This window comes from Narcine bancroftii, chromosome 13, assembly GCF_036971445.1.
Source record: "Narcine bancroftii isolate sNarBan1 chromosome 13, sNarBan1.hap1, whole genome shotgun sequence".
Classification (NCBI taxonomy): Eukaryota; Metazoa; Chordata; class Chondrichthyes; order Torpediniformes; family Narcinidae; genus Narcine; species Narcine bancroftii.
Window position 1 is genome coordinate 30,578,369 of NC_091481.1, and position 14,170 is coordinate 30,592,538.

General features: G+C 38.3%; 1 protein-coding gene across 7 annotated transcripts in view; it reads right to left on the minus strand.

Moving 5' to 3' along the window:
* Nucleotides 1-223: 223 nt before the first annotated feature.
* aebp2 (AE binding protein 2) overlaps nt 224-14,170 on the minus strand; it is a 76,169-nt gene continuing 62,222 nt past the window's right edge. For 2 of the 7 annotated variants that reach the window (XM_069909989.1, XM_069909988.1), the window contains 2 exons: nt 4,331-4,360; nt 2,986-3,785 (listed from right to left, as the gene is read on the minus strand). In XM_069909989.1, the coding sequence (XP_069766090.1) occupies nt 3,710-3,785; nt 4,331-4,360 (106 nt within the window). In that variant the 3' untranslated portion in view covers nt 2,986-3,709. Of the gene's footprint in view, nt 2,618-2,985; nt 4,361-6,929; nt 7,020-14,170 lie in introns of those variants that run through there. The other 5 variants (XR_011348358.1, XR_011348357.1, XM_069909991.1 and 2 more) reach the window with 5 other exon arrangements.

The following is a 14,170-nucleotide window of genomic DNA, read 5'->3' on the forward strand; positions in this document are numbered from 1 at the left end:
AGGAACCACTCACTATCTTGTGCATCTTTACCATTTGCAACTCCCTCTCAGCACAGTGTGCCTCACGCATTCATATAGGGCCCAGCCCAAGTGATCAATGCAGTACTTGGGCTGGGCCCTTTATGAAGCAGAAAAATGGAAGGTGGCATGTGATATGCTCTGATTGAATGCCAATTTTATCTTATATTCTCATGAAAATACTTACAAAATACTGGAGAAACTCAACAGGTCAGCCAGCATCCATGGAAAGAAGATTCAGGCCAAAATCCACAATTCTAATTCATTTAATAATCCATTTTTGAGTACGCAATGCTCATCGTTTGAATATGAGGTCCAATACATCTATTCTACATAAAAGGGTAATATCACTTCTTCCAGATTGCTTCAAATGAATGAAAGCACCAATTCACTGAAATACAGAGTAGGGTGGGGGTGAGGGGAAAAATCCACAGTGCTTCATGTTTCCTCTCCAAGAGGTATTCATTCCCCACCCCCTTTATGTCTGAGCTTTGGATGCATTAACAATTGCAGCAAACAAAGTAAGTAAAACAGGCTTTAAAAACCATGGAACAAAGAACAGTGCAGCACTAGAACATCCCATGATGGTTGCAATTTAATCAATCCTATCTGACTGTATCCCTTGATTCTCTGCCTGTTCAGGTGCCTAAATGCCACTTAAAAGTGGCGGTTATACCTGCTCCTGTACCTCCCCGAAGAGCTCGACATACAACAGTCTGCACATCTCCTTTATAATTGCCCTCTTTTACTTCAAAACTATGCCCTCTAGTATTGGACATTCCAACTCTGGGGAGGGAGCCCACCAACCCCAATCTTACCATCCTAATTTTTTAATACTTCTGTCAGGTTGCTTTTTACCCTTTAACTGAAAAAAAATCCAAGTTTGTCCAACCATTTGTAGCTCATTCTTCAATACAAGCAATACTCTTGTGAACATCTTTACCCCCTTCTAAAGTCCCCATGTCTTTCTTCTGGTCAGGTGAGTAAATTATGCTCAAAATGTGTCCTAATCATTATATAAAGCTGCAAAATGACTTTTATAGACATTGTCGCAACCAATGAAGGCTAGTATTCCACACAACTTCTTTACCACATTTAAAGAGGGAGACAAATAGTTAACGACAGGCCAGTAGTTGGAAAAATGATTTAATTTATTAAAGAAGAAATAGCAAAATATTTGGATAGAAATTGTTCAAATCAGGCAGATGCAGCATGGATTCAAAAAGAGTAGGTTATGTTTAACTAACAGGAGTTTTTTTTAAACAATATGAGCATGGTGGAGAGAGGGGAGTAGGCGGATGGGGTGCAGTAAAATCTCATTAATCTGCGGAATTGTTATAGCGCAGGTGTCTGTGGACGCCAAACTGCTAAGGGGCAGGCTGACGACAATCAGCACGCGACCCAACTCCCCGCGCTTGACAGTCCCGACGTCCGTCCCTACACCTGTTCCGCGACTCGGCTGTAACGCGGTATGAAATCTTGAACCTCAGCCTCCGCATTCGAAATGAGGTTTTGCTGTATACTAAAATTTTCAGAAGGCATTCGATAATGTGATGCAAAACAGCTTCAGCATTAGATTGCAGAAATGCCTTGGCATGGATGGAGAAGAGAAATGAGAGAGTAGGGATAAATGGGTGTTTCTCCAGGTGAATGGAACCTTCCAGTCATTGGGACTAGGCCAAAAACTGTTCACAATAAACACTGATTTGGAGGAAGGGTCCAATTGTGCATTTTGGTTTCCAAACTGCAGAATGATATGGATAGGTTAATTAAGTGGGAAAGATAGAATACAATGACAGTACATGAGAGATTATGCACTTTGAAAAGGTGAAAAATTAGAGCATGCTATTGTGTACGTTGGGAGAGCTTGCACAGGAATTCCAAATTAGTTTGACATTGCAGAAAGTAATCGAGATGTGAGAACAAGGAAGTTCTGCAGCAACTGCACCTGGAAGTATTGTGTATAGTTCTGGTCTCCCAACTTGAGAAAGGAGGGTTTAGAGGAAGTATATTTCTGTTATTCTGTCAGCAAAAAATACAGACTGCAAATTCAAATTACAAATTTGTTTGGTAGAGTCCAAGTTGTAGAAACCAGAGACAGGAGTAAGCTCGCATTCACCTCATGAGACACCTGCTCTCACCTTTTATAGCCTTCTTGTTTCCATTGCTCTGCCTGCCTCATTGCTGCAGCTGGTGCACAGGCCTGGTGGATTTCAGGCAACAATTAGGCTGGAGACAGCTGAAGTTAAGACCTTGTCCACAAGTTGCTTTGAGTGCCTGTCCTATGAGAAGTCCCTTTCCATCATTTCCAAATGACCATGAGATGATTGGAGAAATTTAGAAACAGCAGATGAAGGACAAACTTAGAGAAATTTAGGATTTACATAAATATTACATTTATAAATATTCACCTTCAGAAATATAAAACTAACATACCATCATTTTAATATTCTCTTATCATTTTACCATTTGATACATATGCTCTAAATTCACGTCCATAAACTCAGAGCAGTCATGTTTTTAATTGATGTTATAAATGGTTCTCAAATATTTCACCTTCACAAGTCTTTGAAAATGAGGAAGTCAGTCTGCCTTTCTGCTGAATAAAAACAATAATTAAAAATTCTAAAACTGTCGATTGGAGCACAGATTATCAAGATGAAATTTGGAGCAATTAATATGGTGATGCAATTGAAGGTCAGTACATACGCGTGAAGAAAGGAGGCTGTATGATATAATTAGATGAGATGGTTGGGGATGCAAAAAACACTTCCATGGAGTGTAAAGAGGGGCATGCCCTGCCTCATTAAAATTTGCAGCACAATTTTTTTCCCCCGTTTCCTCTTTCGCTGCATAAGATGTAACACTGATTAGCTTTCACTTAGAATGGTGTAATTATTTGATTCAAATGATTTTTATGTAGTGCACAATTACCCACAAACTAAGGATGACAGGAGATACGAAGCCTTCTATTTGGTACTTTATTATATAAAAAAAATAGCTGATAAAGCAGTGGCATTGATTTAGATGCAGAATGAAGCAGTGAATACCAAGGAAGTGCTCAGGTAAAGATACATTGCTTGAAGGGCTTACAACTGAATGAAACAAGGATATTTTACTGAAGGAAGGCCTTTTTAAAAAAAAAAATCTGCCTCTGTCCATGAAAACTAGCCTTCTGTACAGTTTAAAGACACAATCCAAGTCATGCTGATTATATCCTGCAAAAAAAAAACTTTAAGACATTAGCAGTAGTATTAGGCAGTTGCAGTAAACTGCAAATGTCCCTTTATATTAATAATTAGGAAAGGTGCTTCTTTTTCCTGGGAGTCAGGGAGGGTATGTTAACAGATATTCTGCCAGCTCAAGTGAATTACATTATCCTTCAACATTTGTTCTACCATAATATATACATTTCAAAAATTTGCTTCCATGCTCCTAAAAGATAAACCAAAATTAAAATCTACAGTACATTTTAAAGTATAAAAATATATTACAAATCTGCAGAAATATTTACAGGCAATTTACTATTAACTATATGCAACTCTTTACGCCTTCTGAAACTATGTCTAGGATGTTACAGAATATTCTAGAAATTTTCTCATTTTCAGACAAGTAAAAATACAGACTCTTTTCATGTGTACTCACAAGCATGAAGATTAACAACTATGCAAACAGTTGGTTAATTTTGACGCTAAGATCTTCTATGCAGCAAGCTTTGGTGCATTGAATTAAAACTTTCTAGTCTGAGTCCCCAAAAGATTGGCATCCTAAATTGGTGACAGAAAGCTATCAATTTTCAATGTCTGAGATTATAAAAGTTTGAATTCAGGTTAACAGATTTTTAACTCCTGACCTTTTACTATCAAGATGTTTAAAAAGAGAGATTTTTAAAAAGTGTCCAGTTAAATTGAGACATTACTCCATGTAACAGAGGAAAATAAAAGTTGTCTGCACTTCAACTGAAGTTAGTAAGATTTTTTTTTGTTGTTTCAAAACCCTTGTGAAATTTGAAATCCTGATTTAAGATTAGGAAGGGGCAAGCCTGAAGCAGCAAGCAAACAAATCTCAGGAGAAAGTTCCTCATTGCACTTTCTCCCATTAGATGTCAAGCATTCCCTGTAGAGTTTTTCCATTGTACCGTCGAAAGGGTGGAGTGCGAACCCAACTGAAGCTTCAGATCCATTCTCCAAAAGTCTGTTTTTAGTTCAATAATCAGCTAAGACTGGAGAACAACCGATTCTAATGTGCAACATTCTATCCCAGTCTTGGTGGCTAAATTTGACAGCATTTTGGTTCCTGAATCGGACCTTACCTCCTTTTCAGCCTCTTCTGTGGCATTGTCCTGTTGGATGGGAGGGAGAAAGAGACCACAAGGTTATTTTCAAGATGCAATTATTCTAAAGAACAGAACATTTATGCAGCTTTTAATGGATTTTTAAACTATTTAAACCCTGCCAATAAGCTGTCCTTTTTTAAAAAAAATATAGCCATTAGATAAATGGTCCATACTGAAAATTTATTTTCAACACTATTTTACTCATGTTTTACTATTTATAAACATGATTTCAAAATTGGAACCATTGGAAAAGATATCTGAGGAGGGACAGAGCGAGGCAGAGGATTGAGCTGGACAACTCCAGCTGAAGGTCAAAGACAGAGAACCTCGTGTTCATCTATGCCAAAACATGTGGTTCAAAAATAAAAACAAATAAAACATTTTAAGAATTTACATGTTGGATTTTGTTCATCAGGTTGCAATGTCCACAAATCCTAAAATAGCAAATGAGGGAAAAAAAATCTGCAAAATAATGGAGATGAATAAAGAATTTTATATACTTAAAATTTCTGTCCCCTTCCAAAGCCTCTCAGAAAACACCAGAAGTGACAACATCAATACCAGGCTTCCCACACTTTCCAATCATACAAGTGTGCATCCAACTCCCAACTCACCACCAATTTCTCAATCAGAATCAATTTTCTTGAATGGAATAAAAAAAATCCAGCAAACCAGTAACATTCGTCATGGACTCTTCTGATCAAGATTAATCAATCCTCTTCTGAGGAACAGATGTCTAATGCGCCGTAAAAACTGTTTGGTTTCAGGTGACTAATTTAAAATGAAAGGGCACTTGACCACTGCCTATTGTTCATCGTTAATCTTGATCAAATTCAAACTTGTTCCAGCTTGGAGAGAAAAGACATCTTGAAGTTTACAACTTGAAACAGCTCCTGAAAAGGTTTTCTTTTTTAACATACGGGAGCTCAGAACCAATTGATATCCAAGTATTCTGCAAATTATGAAGCAAAACAGAAGCCAAATCTCCAGGGTGACTTGTTCAGTTGATACTTCTATTACAGCAAACACTTGAGCTGCCATCTTCAATTGGCATAACTGACTAAGAGACATGCAACTGATGAGATCACAGGCAATCTCAACTCCATCCATCTGCTTTGGACTATGGTCTGCACACTAAAACCTCATCTATTTCAGATTTAAAGCAACGGAATATTTTTAAAAAAGTTTCCTATTTTTGTTCCTGGCTCCGACACGTCTTTGACATAGACACCTCATTCAGTTGGTAAATGTTGCTCAATGATCAATTCCTTTCAAAATACAAACAAGAGGCAGCATTTCGAGGTACAAAAGCTTCTCATTTCAACCCTCTCCTCATGATCTGCCCCCTTTCAACCCTTGATATGATTCTGAAGGGGAAAAAGATGTTCATGTGGGTTTAACAGCTTCCCCGGAGAAAAAGAGCCAACATTTTAGGTGGATTCATTTTCATTAGCTCTGAGGAAAGGCCATCAATCCAAAAATGTCAATTCTATTTCTCTCTTCACAGACGCTGCTGCCTTGCAAAGGATTCTCATCAGTTTTTACTTGAAAATTTCAATATCTCCAGGACTTGGAATATTTTTGGAGAATCTGTATTTCACTCTATTCACACATTCCTTGCTATCCCTGGTCTCAGAATAATTCCTTATGGATATTTTATATAGATGAGGCAAAATTCATTTTCCTTAATATTTCAGACCTCCGATGGAGAAAAGGTTTACATTCAAGCAGCCTTGTAAATGATTCAGAACCCAACAATGACATTTTCAGATATCTGTGTAATTGATGTTCAATTTTTTTTTTGAACCTCCAAATGGGAGCAAAGCAAAAAATAAAAGTGACATATTCCATACCAACATTACCTGAATATGGGAAGGAGTACAATCAGGAAAACTCCACCAAGATCAATAGTATTGTCTTTTCTGATAAATCAGGATTTTTGTCAGAAGAAGGGGTACATACAGTGGAAAAAGTTAAATGGCTTGGAAAAAAAACATTTTGCCATATTCTGAAATAATTAACATTGCTCTGTTCATTTGATTTTGTGTAAACAGAAAAGAATGCAATCAATGACATCAAATCAGAATTTCTGTACTGACACACCCTTTTTGAACCTCAACAGTTTATCAAATTGGGCCTTTGATCAACTTTGATGCTTCCAAAATTCCCTGTGAATTGGAGCCATTTACGTAATGAATACAGTGATTTTAAAATTGACCAAATGGGTCAAAAGAGGTCTGCTTTACAGCTGAGTTTTGATTATGTTAAAGCACAAATGCAATCCAGAACCTCAAACTTAGTGTGGTTTCGGTTTAAACAACTGCAGTTATTTTTTTTGTTCTTGAATTTATGGATATTCTTAGTTTGTTGATGAGAGATAAATGGAATATATAAACAAAAAAAAAATACTGCAATTCACTGAAGGCTATATCCAGTTTCTTTCGGTGACACAGAATTAGTTGTGTAAAATAATATTGCTTTAGAAGACACCCTTTGTGCATAAATGTGACCTGCTTTTCAGGTACATTTCTAACAATATTACTAGAATGCAGATCGAGTTTTATTTTAGCCCTACCTGTGCTGCTTCTTCTAGACTTATGTGAAGTTTAGTTGTCATGTGTCAACCATGGAGCCATGTTCATAGTGTTGGAGGAAGCCAGTCGGCCTGTCAGTACAAGTAAAAACAGCTCAAAGCCGAATTATTCAGAAGTACAATACACTGCTCCAGTACATAATTGTACTCAATGATTTGCAGTGAAGACCTCATTCTATATGCCACTCATTAAAAAGCCAGGTCTTAAATGCATGGCAATGTACATCACTTAAGTCTCAAGAATACAGTATAAATATACAACCTAGCTACCATCACTTCTATTTATTTATTTATTTTTTAAAAATCAGATTTAGGAAACATTTGTTAAAAAGCTTTAAGAAAACTCAAAAGCATTTTCTCCAAAGCATAAATATAGCTTATTTTTTCCAAAAATTCCAATAGTTCTATTCTTACTGAAATTGGGAATTAAACATACAATGAACCTTCCCATCTGTTACAGGACAAACACATAATAAATTTAATGATTGATACTGCTTAAATTATGGCCGAATTCATGAGAAATTTCTAAGTCAACATGGAGTGCTAAGTTGCCCAGGGTGTTCATTTTTCAGAAGTTTGTTTTGCAGTATTTTTAAGGCAATTTTGAAATCGATGGAGCAATACGCATGTAATATATTAAATGAATACCCATCTTTGGGGAGTTCTTTCAGCAAAAGTAAACAGGGAAGTAGTAAATCATGAAAATCTGTAGACACCGTGGTTGAAGTAAAAACACAAAATGCTGGAGAAGCTCAGCAGGTCGAACAGTGTCCTTTATGTAGCAAAGGGAAAGATACAGAATGGACATTTCAGGCTTGAGCCTTTCATCAAGGTATGAGAAAATGCCAGCAGGGATCAGAACAGAAGAGTGTGGGGGTGAGGGGGCGGGAGAAGGGGGGTGGTAAAGGCAGGAGATGGTAGGTGGAGGGAGTGGACAGCAGTATTGAGGGGGAGGAGGGATGGCTGGGTGGGTAGGAGAACTGGAAAGACAGGAAAAGGGGAAGGGGAAAGAAAAGGCCATTAGATTTAATAGAAAGCAGAAAAGTCAATGGCATCTGGCTGGAGAGTGCCCAGACGGAAAATAAGGTGTTGTTCCTCCAATCTCCAGGTGGTCTGGGTGGACAAACAGATGAGTAGTTGATTTTGCATTTAAACAGTAGTAAAAGAGGTTTCAAGAAAAAAACATTAAAATAAATAATGGGAAGAACAAAACCTGCTTTACTGTTTTAAGACTAAAAGAAAATAAACATTAAAAAAATAAAGAAACACAAACTGCAGATGCTAGAATCTTGAGCAAACAAGCTGAAGGGGCTCAGCAGGTCAGATAACTTCCATGGAGAGAAAGAGTCATTGTCTTCAAGTCTTAATCAAGTGACCTGACCCAAAACACTGACTGACCATGGTTACCCATGGATGTGCTGTCTGACCACCAAGTCCCTCCAGTTTTTCATTGGTTTGTGATAACATTTGAAAATTAGCTTAGGTTCAGTATCATAATGATTCAGAGTATCAATGATCAATAGAAATCTAGTCAGCACTGGAAAACTGGTACTTCATTAGATTCGTTAGCATCTTGGTCAATAACATTTTAAAAGGTACTAATTCATCTCTAACTCAAACTATAGAAAGTGAAAAATGGTGCAAGGTCAAGTGATATCAAAATGTTTTTGATGTTTTGTAAGGAACATGAAACATTGATTGTCCACCTTAAATTGACATTTTTGAATGCTCGACAACATAATTAGCAAAGCCCAATACAATTTGAGAAGGTTCCTTTGGTCTGGGTAACCAAAAAAATTAGATGTAAAAAAAAAACGTGCTGTGACATTACGATCGGCTTGAGGGTGTTATGCAAGTCCAAGTTTAATTTTTTTAATATTTAAATATACAGCATAGTAACAGGACATTCGGCCCACGAGTCCATGCCAATTGACCGACAATTGGTAAATTTCAACCAAGAAGTTTCTTCTTGAATCAAACATGAGAACTGAAAAAAGGAAAAAATAAAAATATAATGAACATATCATGGTTTGTTTTACTTGGTGTTTGGTTTTAAGCAGGCTCTGCAATTTTCTTATTGATCTGACCAGTTATATATTCAAAGAAATTCAAGAAAACATTGTCGGGTTAAATAATGACCCCAATATTCTTTTGAAAAAAACATCACCCATGACTGGATTCGGATTGCTTTTTGCCTATCCAACTTCACTAATGAAAAACAGTCTGCAAGACAGATATTGAACTAATGGAACCTATTTGGAATTAAAAGCTGTATGCAGGTTCCTAACCTTTTAACCAGCACCATCCCTTTAAGCCCGCCCAAGACATGCTGCTGTCTCCCCATCCAACACTGCCATCCCTACCCTCCCTCGCCCGAGTCACATTGCCATATCTCTCACCCACTGCTATACCAGAGCCAGGAGAATGGGCCCATTCTCAGTTCCCCTGCGCTGACACAGCATGGGATTATAGGTAGCAATGACAGCCATTGAGCCGCCAAACCAACTAAAAATGCCACGATGCTGGACAGGCACCAGTATAGGCAATTCAGAAGTGCTTATAAAGTACTGGAATGTGACAGGATACACAGGCGTTGAGCGTAGGTCATGTTTGGTGCCAAATTCCTTCTTTGATAAGCAGATGTCATCTACTGAAAAGTGCCGGTTTTTGAAGGTTGCCAAGTTTTCAGAATTCTGGATACAAAGTTAGACACCTGTATTATTTTCCTCAAACAAATGGGAAAAAAAAAAGTTTTCATAACCAACAAAGTCACAAAAGTCCCTAGCAACTTCTTTACATGATCTGCAAATATAACTTTGCAAAAAGTACTTCTCAGTCTCAGCCTTGAAAATGCTCAACTACTTAGTCTCCCATAGCTTTCTGGCCAAGGAGTTTGTTAAATCTCTAACTTGGATATTTATGCTGCAGTCTCTGAAGATAGACCCGAATATACTTCATTTGGATTCAATGAAAAGAATAATCTTTGAGTTAGACAAATCCAAATTCACCCACAACATGCATTTCAATTCCCAGTAATGGATCACTCGGCTGTTAGAAGAGCCAGCTCCCACCAGGAAGAAATACAACAAACACCTCTTGCACTTTCTCTGCTCATCATTTCCTTTACCCTAAATGAGGGTCTTCGCTCATTTCAAGTCACCATTCAGGGGGTGGGGGAGGAGTACAGTGAAGCAATTTCATGTGTCATCTCTGCAGACATTTCTTATTGTCCAAGGAATCGGTCTGTTTTTAAACTGCTCAATTTCTCCAATACTTTCCCACTCATTAATTACTCCAAATCATGCCTCAATAAGAAATACATTTCCACACTATTTCTGGTATTGTCTCTACTCTTGAGCAGGGTGAATTTACTATCTTAGGCATTCTCTATTTGCCAATTTAAATTATTTCTTCCAATGGCCTGTTTAACTAGTCTGTTTCACATACATTATCTACCCATGATACAGAAATGTAATTTTTGAAATCCCAAAATGTTTTGCAGGTGCCACTCAGTAAAGGTAACTAAAATAAGATTAGCAGTTTATCATTCTGCAAAGAATTATTTTCATGCACCAACATCAATAATGTCAAATTTCACATTGAGCTGCTTTTGGAAAGTGAGCTCCCTCATAATACTGGTTTGAGCAAATTAAACCAAACAAGGCATTGTTTGCTAGCAAAAAAAACCTCATGGTACACATTTCACCAGCTGAATGTTTTCCAAATGAAACTTAAACTAAATCAAAGTTGTCCACATGCTTGCTTTGTTTGCCAGTTCCAAAGGCTTGCTGAGGGATATGGCTTCTCAGAAAAGCATTCCATTCAACAGCTTATAATCTTCCACTCAACCACAGGGAATACCTTGTACCAGCACAACCCTCAGATTAATTTGCTGCCCTTATTTGCTGGGAAGCTTAGGCACCATTCTCTTTAGACTATCACAAGATCAAAAATTATTTTTAGAAAAATCACCAAAATCAATCAAGCCACAAATTAACTTTCCTTTCACCTATCCATCAGTCCTCGCCATTGTAAGATCGGAAATTGGGTGTATACAGCAAACTATATCCACACTTGCCAAACTTTTATTTATTCCAAGCAATTTCAGCCATTGAACAAACACATGGGAAAATCTTGAAGTTATTGATTTAGTATATGTGGGTCTCATTGATGGTCACTTTCAGGTGCTACTCAACAACATCCTTGTGCAAATCCACAAGGGAGCAGATGACGAAACTCAATAAGAAAACAATGTTCATTTCAAGTAGCACCTATGGTTAAAAAAAATGAATGTTTTTTTCAGAAACGATACAACACTCCACGTTTTGAAGACATCCTTCCCTATTCTAGCCTTCAGCACCAAAACAAAATGTAGTCTCAATTATTATTAAAATACCCATTTCAAAGATAATCCCACTCAAAAGTACGAAATCATAAATATATAGTATTTCTCATTTACTGCCTTGGAAGAACTCTGGGAATATTCTTGCAACTTACATTGAAAATTGTACTGCAACTCCATGAACCTGCACTCGAATTGACTGCGTGACATATGGACATTGCAACAGTGAGATGCTTCTTTCTGTCTTTGCTTCACCAAATTTACAACGCAAAACTTTCAGTGATTAAAAGACAAAAAACAGAATGCAATTTTACCCATAATCTCAGAGATGTGATGTATTAAAATCCCACAGCGTCATTAGTGTTTGGAATCCGATTAAGAGTGAGAATTCGCCACTGAAAATCATTTTTGTAACATTTTTATCAAATTGTTACCTATTTTACCAATTTCCTTTGGTAGTTTTAAAAAAAGTGTAATTACTTGTACGGACAAGGATTACTTTAATGAGGTTATGAAGCACGCAAGGATGCAACACTATTTGTTTACTTCTGTTGGGCTCTTACGTCAATGAAGTAAAAGGTAAGCTTCTCAAGTCAGCAGATCCTGAGAGAAGTCAGATGTTCTGCAGACCATGCTCCTTCACTTGAATTGTCCCCAAGTTTGAGAGCAAAGCACAAATTTACTGAGCAAGAGTCCAGATTCTACAGCTCTCTGGCATATAGGTGGCTGATCCAAATAGCAAGACAGCATTCACATTAAATGGTTAATATACTCTGGTAAAAAGTTGTGTGCCAAAATATTGTTTTACTTTTAATGTTTAAAATTAGTTTCTTGTTATTTAAATGTACTTTCTCCCCACCCCCCCCCACCAAAAAAAATCATCTGAATATTTAAACCCATTTCTTAAAAGTCTATTACAAATATTTAAAAGGAGCTGCCAACTGGCTATCAGGGCAGTACTGGCAAGATCAGAAAATCTACCATTCCACTGGTCAGTGTTTTTTGAACTTCACAGGAGGGGTTTGGCATGACACTTCTTTTTCTTTGGCTTGGCTTCGCAGACGAAGATTTATGGAGGGTATAAAAGTCCACGTCAGCTGCAGGCTCGATTGTGGCTGACAAGTCCGATGCGGGACAGGCAGACACGGTTGCAGGGGAAAATTGGTTGGTTGGGGTTGGGTGTTGGGTTTTTCCTCCTTTGTATCAGACATGACACTAAGCTCAGTTAGAACCACAGAGCCCCCTTATGGTTATGTAGGCCTGGGATCAGCATTGGGGTGAGCACAGCTGATCGTGCAGATGGAAGGTTTTTTTTTGCTTTATGTTTAATATTGGGCTGGGAGTTGTGATGGTAAATATTAGTAGTAATAAGATCCCCACACAAATCCACAGGGATTAAATCGTTACCCACAAAGAAAATCTTCTTGAACCTTTCATTTTCTGCGGCTTGACTCTGTATTCCCTTTTTAACACAAATGTAAGTGCAGAGGATAGGAAGCGGGGAACTTCAATCGCCATCACTGGCTCAGTTGCACGATTTCTCACATAACTGGCCAGTTCCTGAAAGAAATGGTAGCCACAGTGAACCTGCAGCAGGTGATCGAAATTGACAGCAAACACTCATCAATTCTAATTCTGCAGCTGTAAATGGATCTGTTCACTTGTCTAAAGATGATGTTGCAGAGTCCTTGTGGGGACAAAGTACCATCCTTCATCCATTATTGGTGTTTGGACCTAACAAAATGCTTATTGGGAACAATTCAGATTGGAAGAGTCTTGATTCAATGAGCTCTGCAGAACAAAAGGCAATGAACTGCAGTTTTATTTTATTTAGGCACAGGTGAGGACAGAACTGTTAAAGGTGACATTTGTTAGCCATCACTAATTAATCTATTCGTTAAGTGGCTTACTGGCCAATCTGGGGTGCAGTAAAATCGCATTGCCTGGTTAAGTTGCATATAGGGTGCTCACAGGAGAAGGGTGGTAGATTTTCTTTCATGCAGGACATTCGTGTATCAACTTTGTGAGTTTTCATGTTTTGCCATTCCTGATACCACTATGCCATCCCAGACATAATTTTGAATTTAAATTCATGTCTGTCTCAATTTTTCAGGTTCCTGCATAGTGATCCAATAAGGTAAGAATTTTTGTTACCACAATTCTAAAGGGAAGGAGCCAACCTAATAAAACACAGAATTGGAAATGTAGTACACAACATTTCCACAAATGGTGGATGAGAACAATGATGCCGTTCTATTATTAGGTCATTAAAGCCTACGGCTCCTAGAACGCTTCCACCAGCGTTGTCTCCGCTCCATCTTCAACATTCATTGGAGCGACTTCATCTCCAACATCGAAGTACTCGAGATGGCAGAGGCCGACAGCATCGAATCCACGCTGCTGAAGATCAAATTGCGCTGGGTGGGTCAAGTCTCCAGAATGGAGGACCATCGCCTTCCCAAGATCGTGTTATATGGCGAGCTCTCCACTGGCCACCGTGACAGAGGTGCACCAAAGAAGAGGTACAAGGACTGCCTAAAGAAATCTCTTGGTGCTTGCCACATTGATCACCGCCAGTGGGCTGATCTCGCCTCAAACCGTGCATCTTGGCGCCTCACAGTTCGGCGGGCAGCAACCTCCTTTGTAGAAGACCGCAGAGCCCACCTCACTGACAAAAGACAAAGGAGGAAAAACCCAACACCCAACCAACCAATTTTCCCCTGCAACCGTGTCTGCCTGTCCCGCATCGGACTTGTCAGCCACAATCGTGCCTGCAGCTGACGTGGACATTTACCCCCTCCATAAATCTTTGTCCGCGAAGCCAAGCCAAAGAGAGAAAGCCACCTTAATGATGAAAAACCACCTACAGGCCGAGTAATTA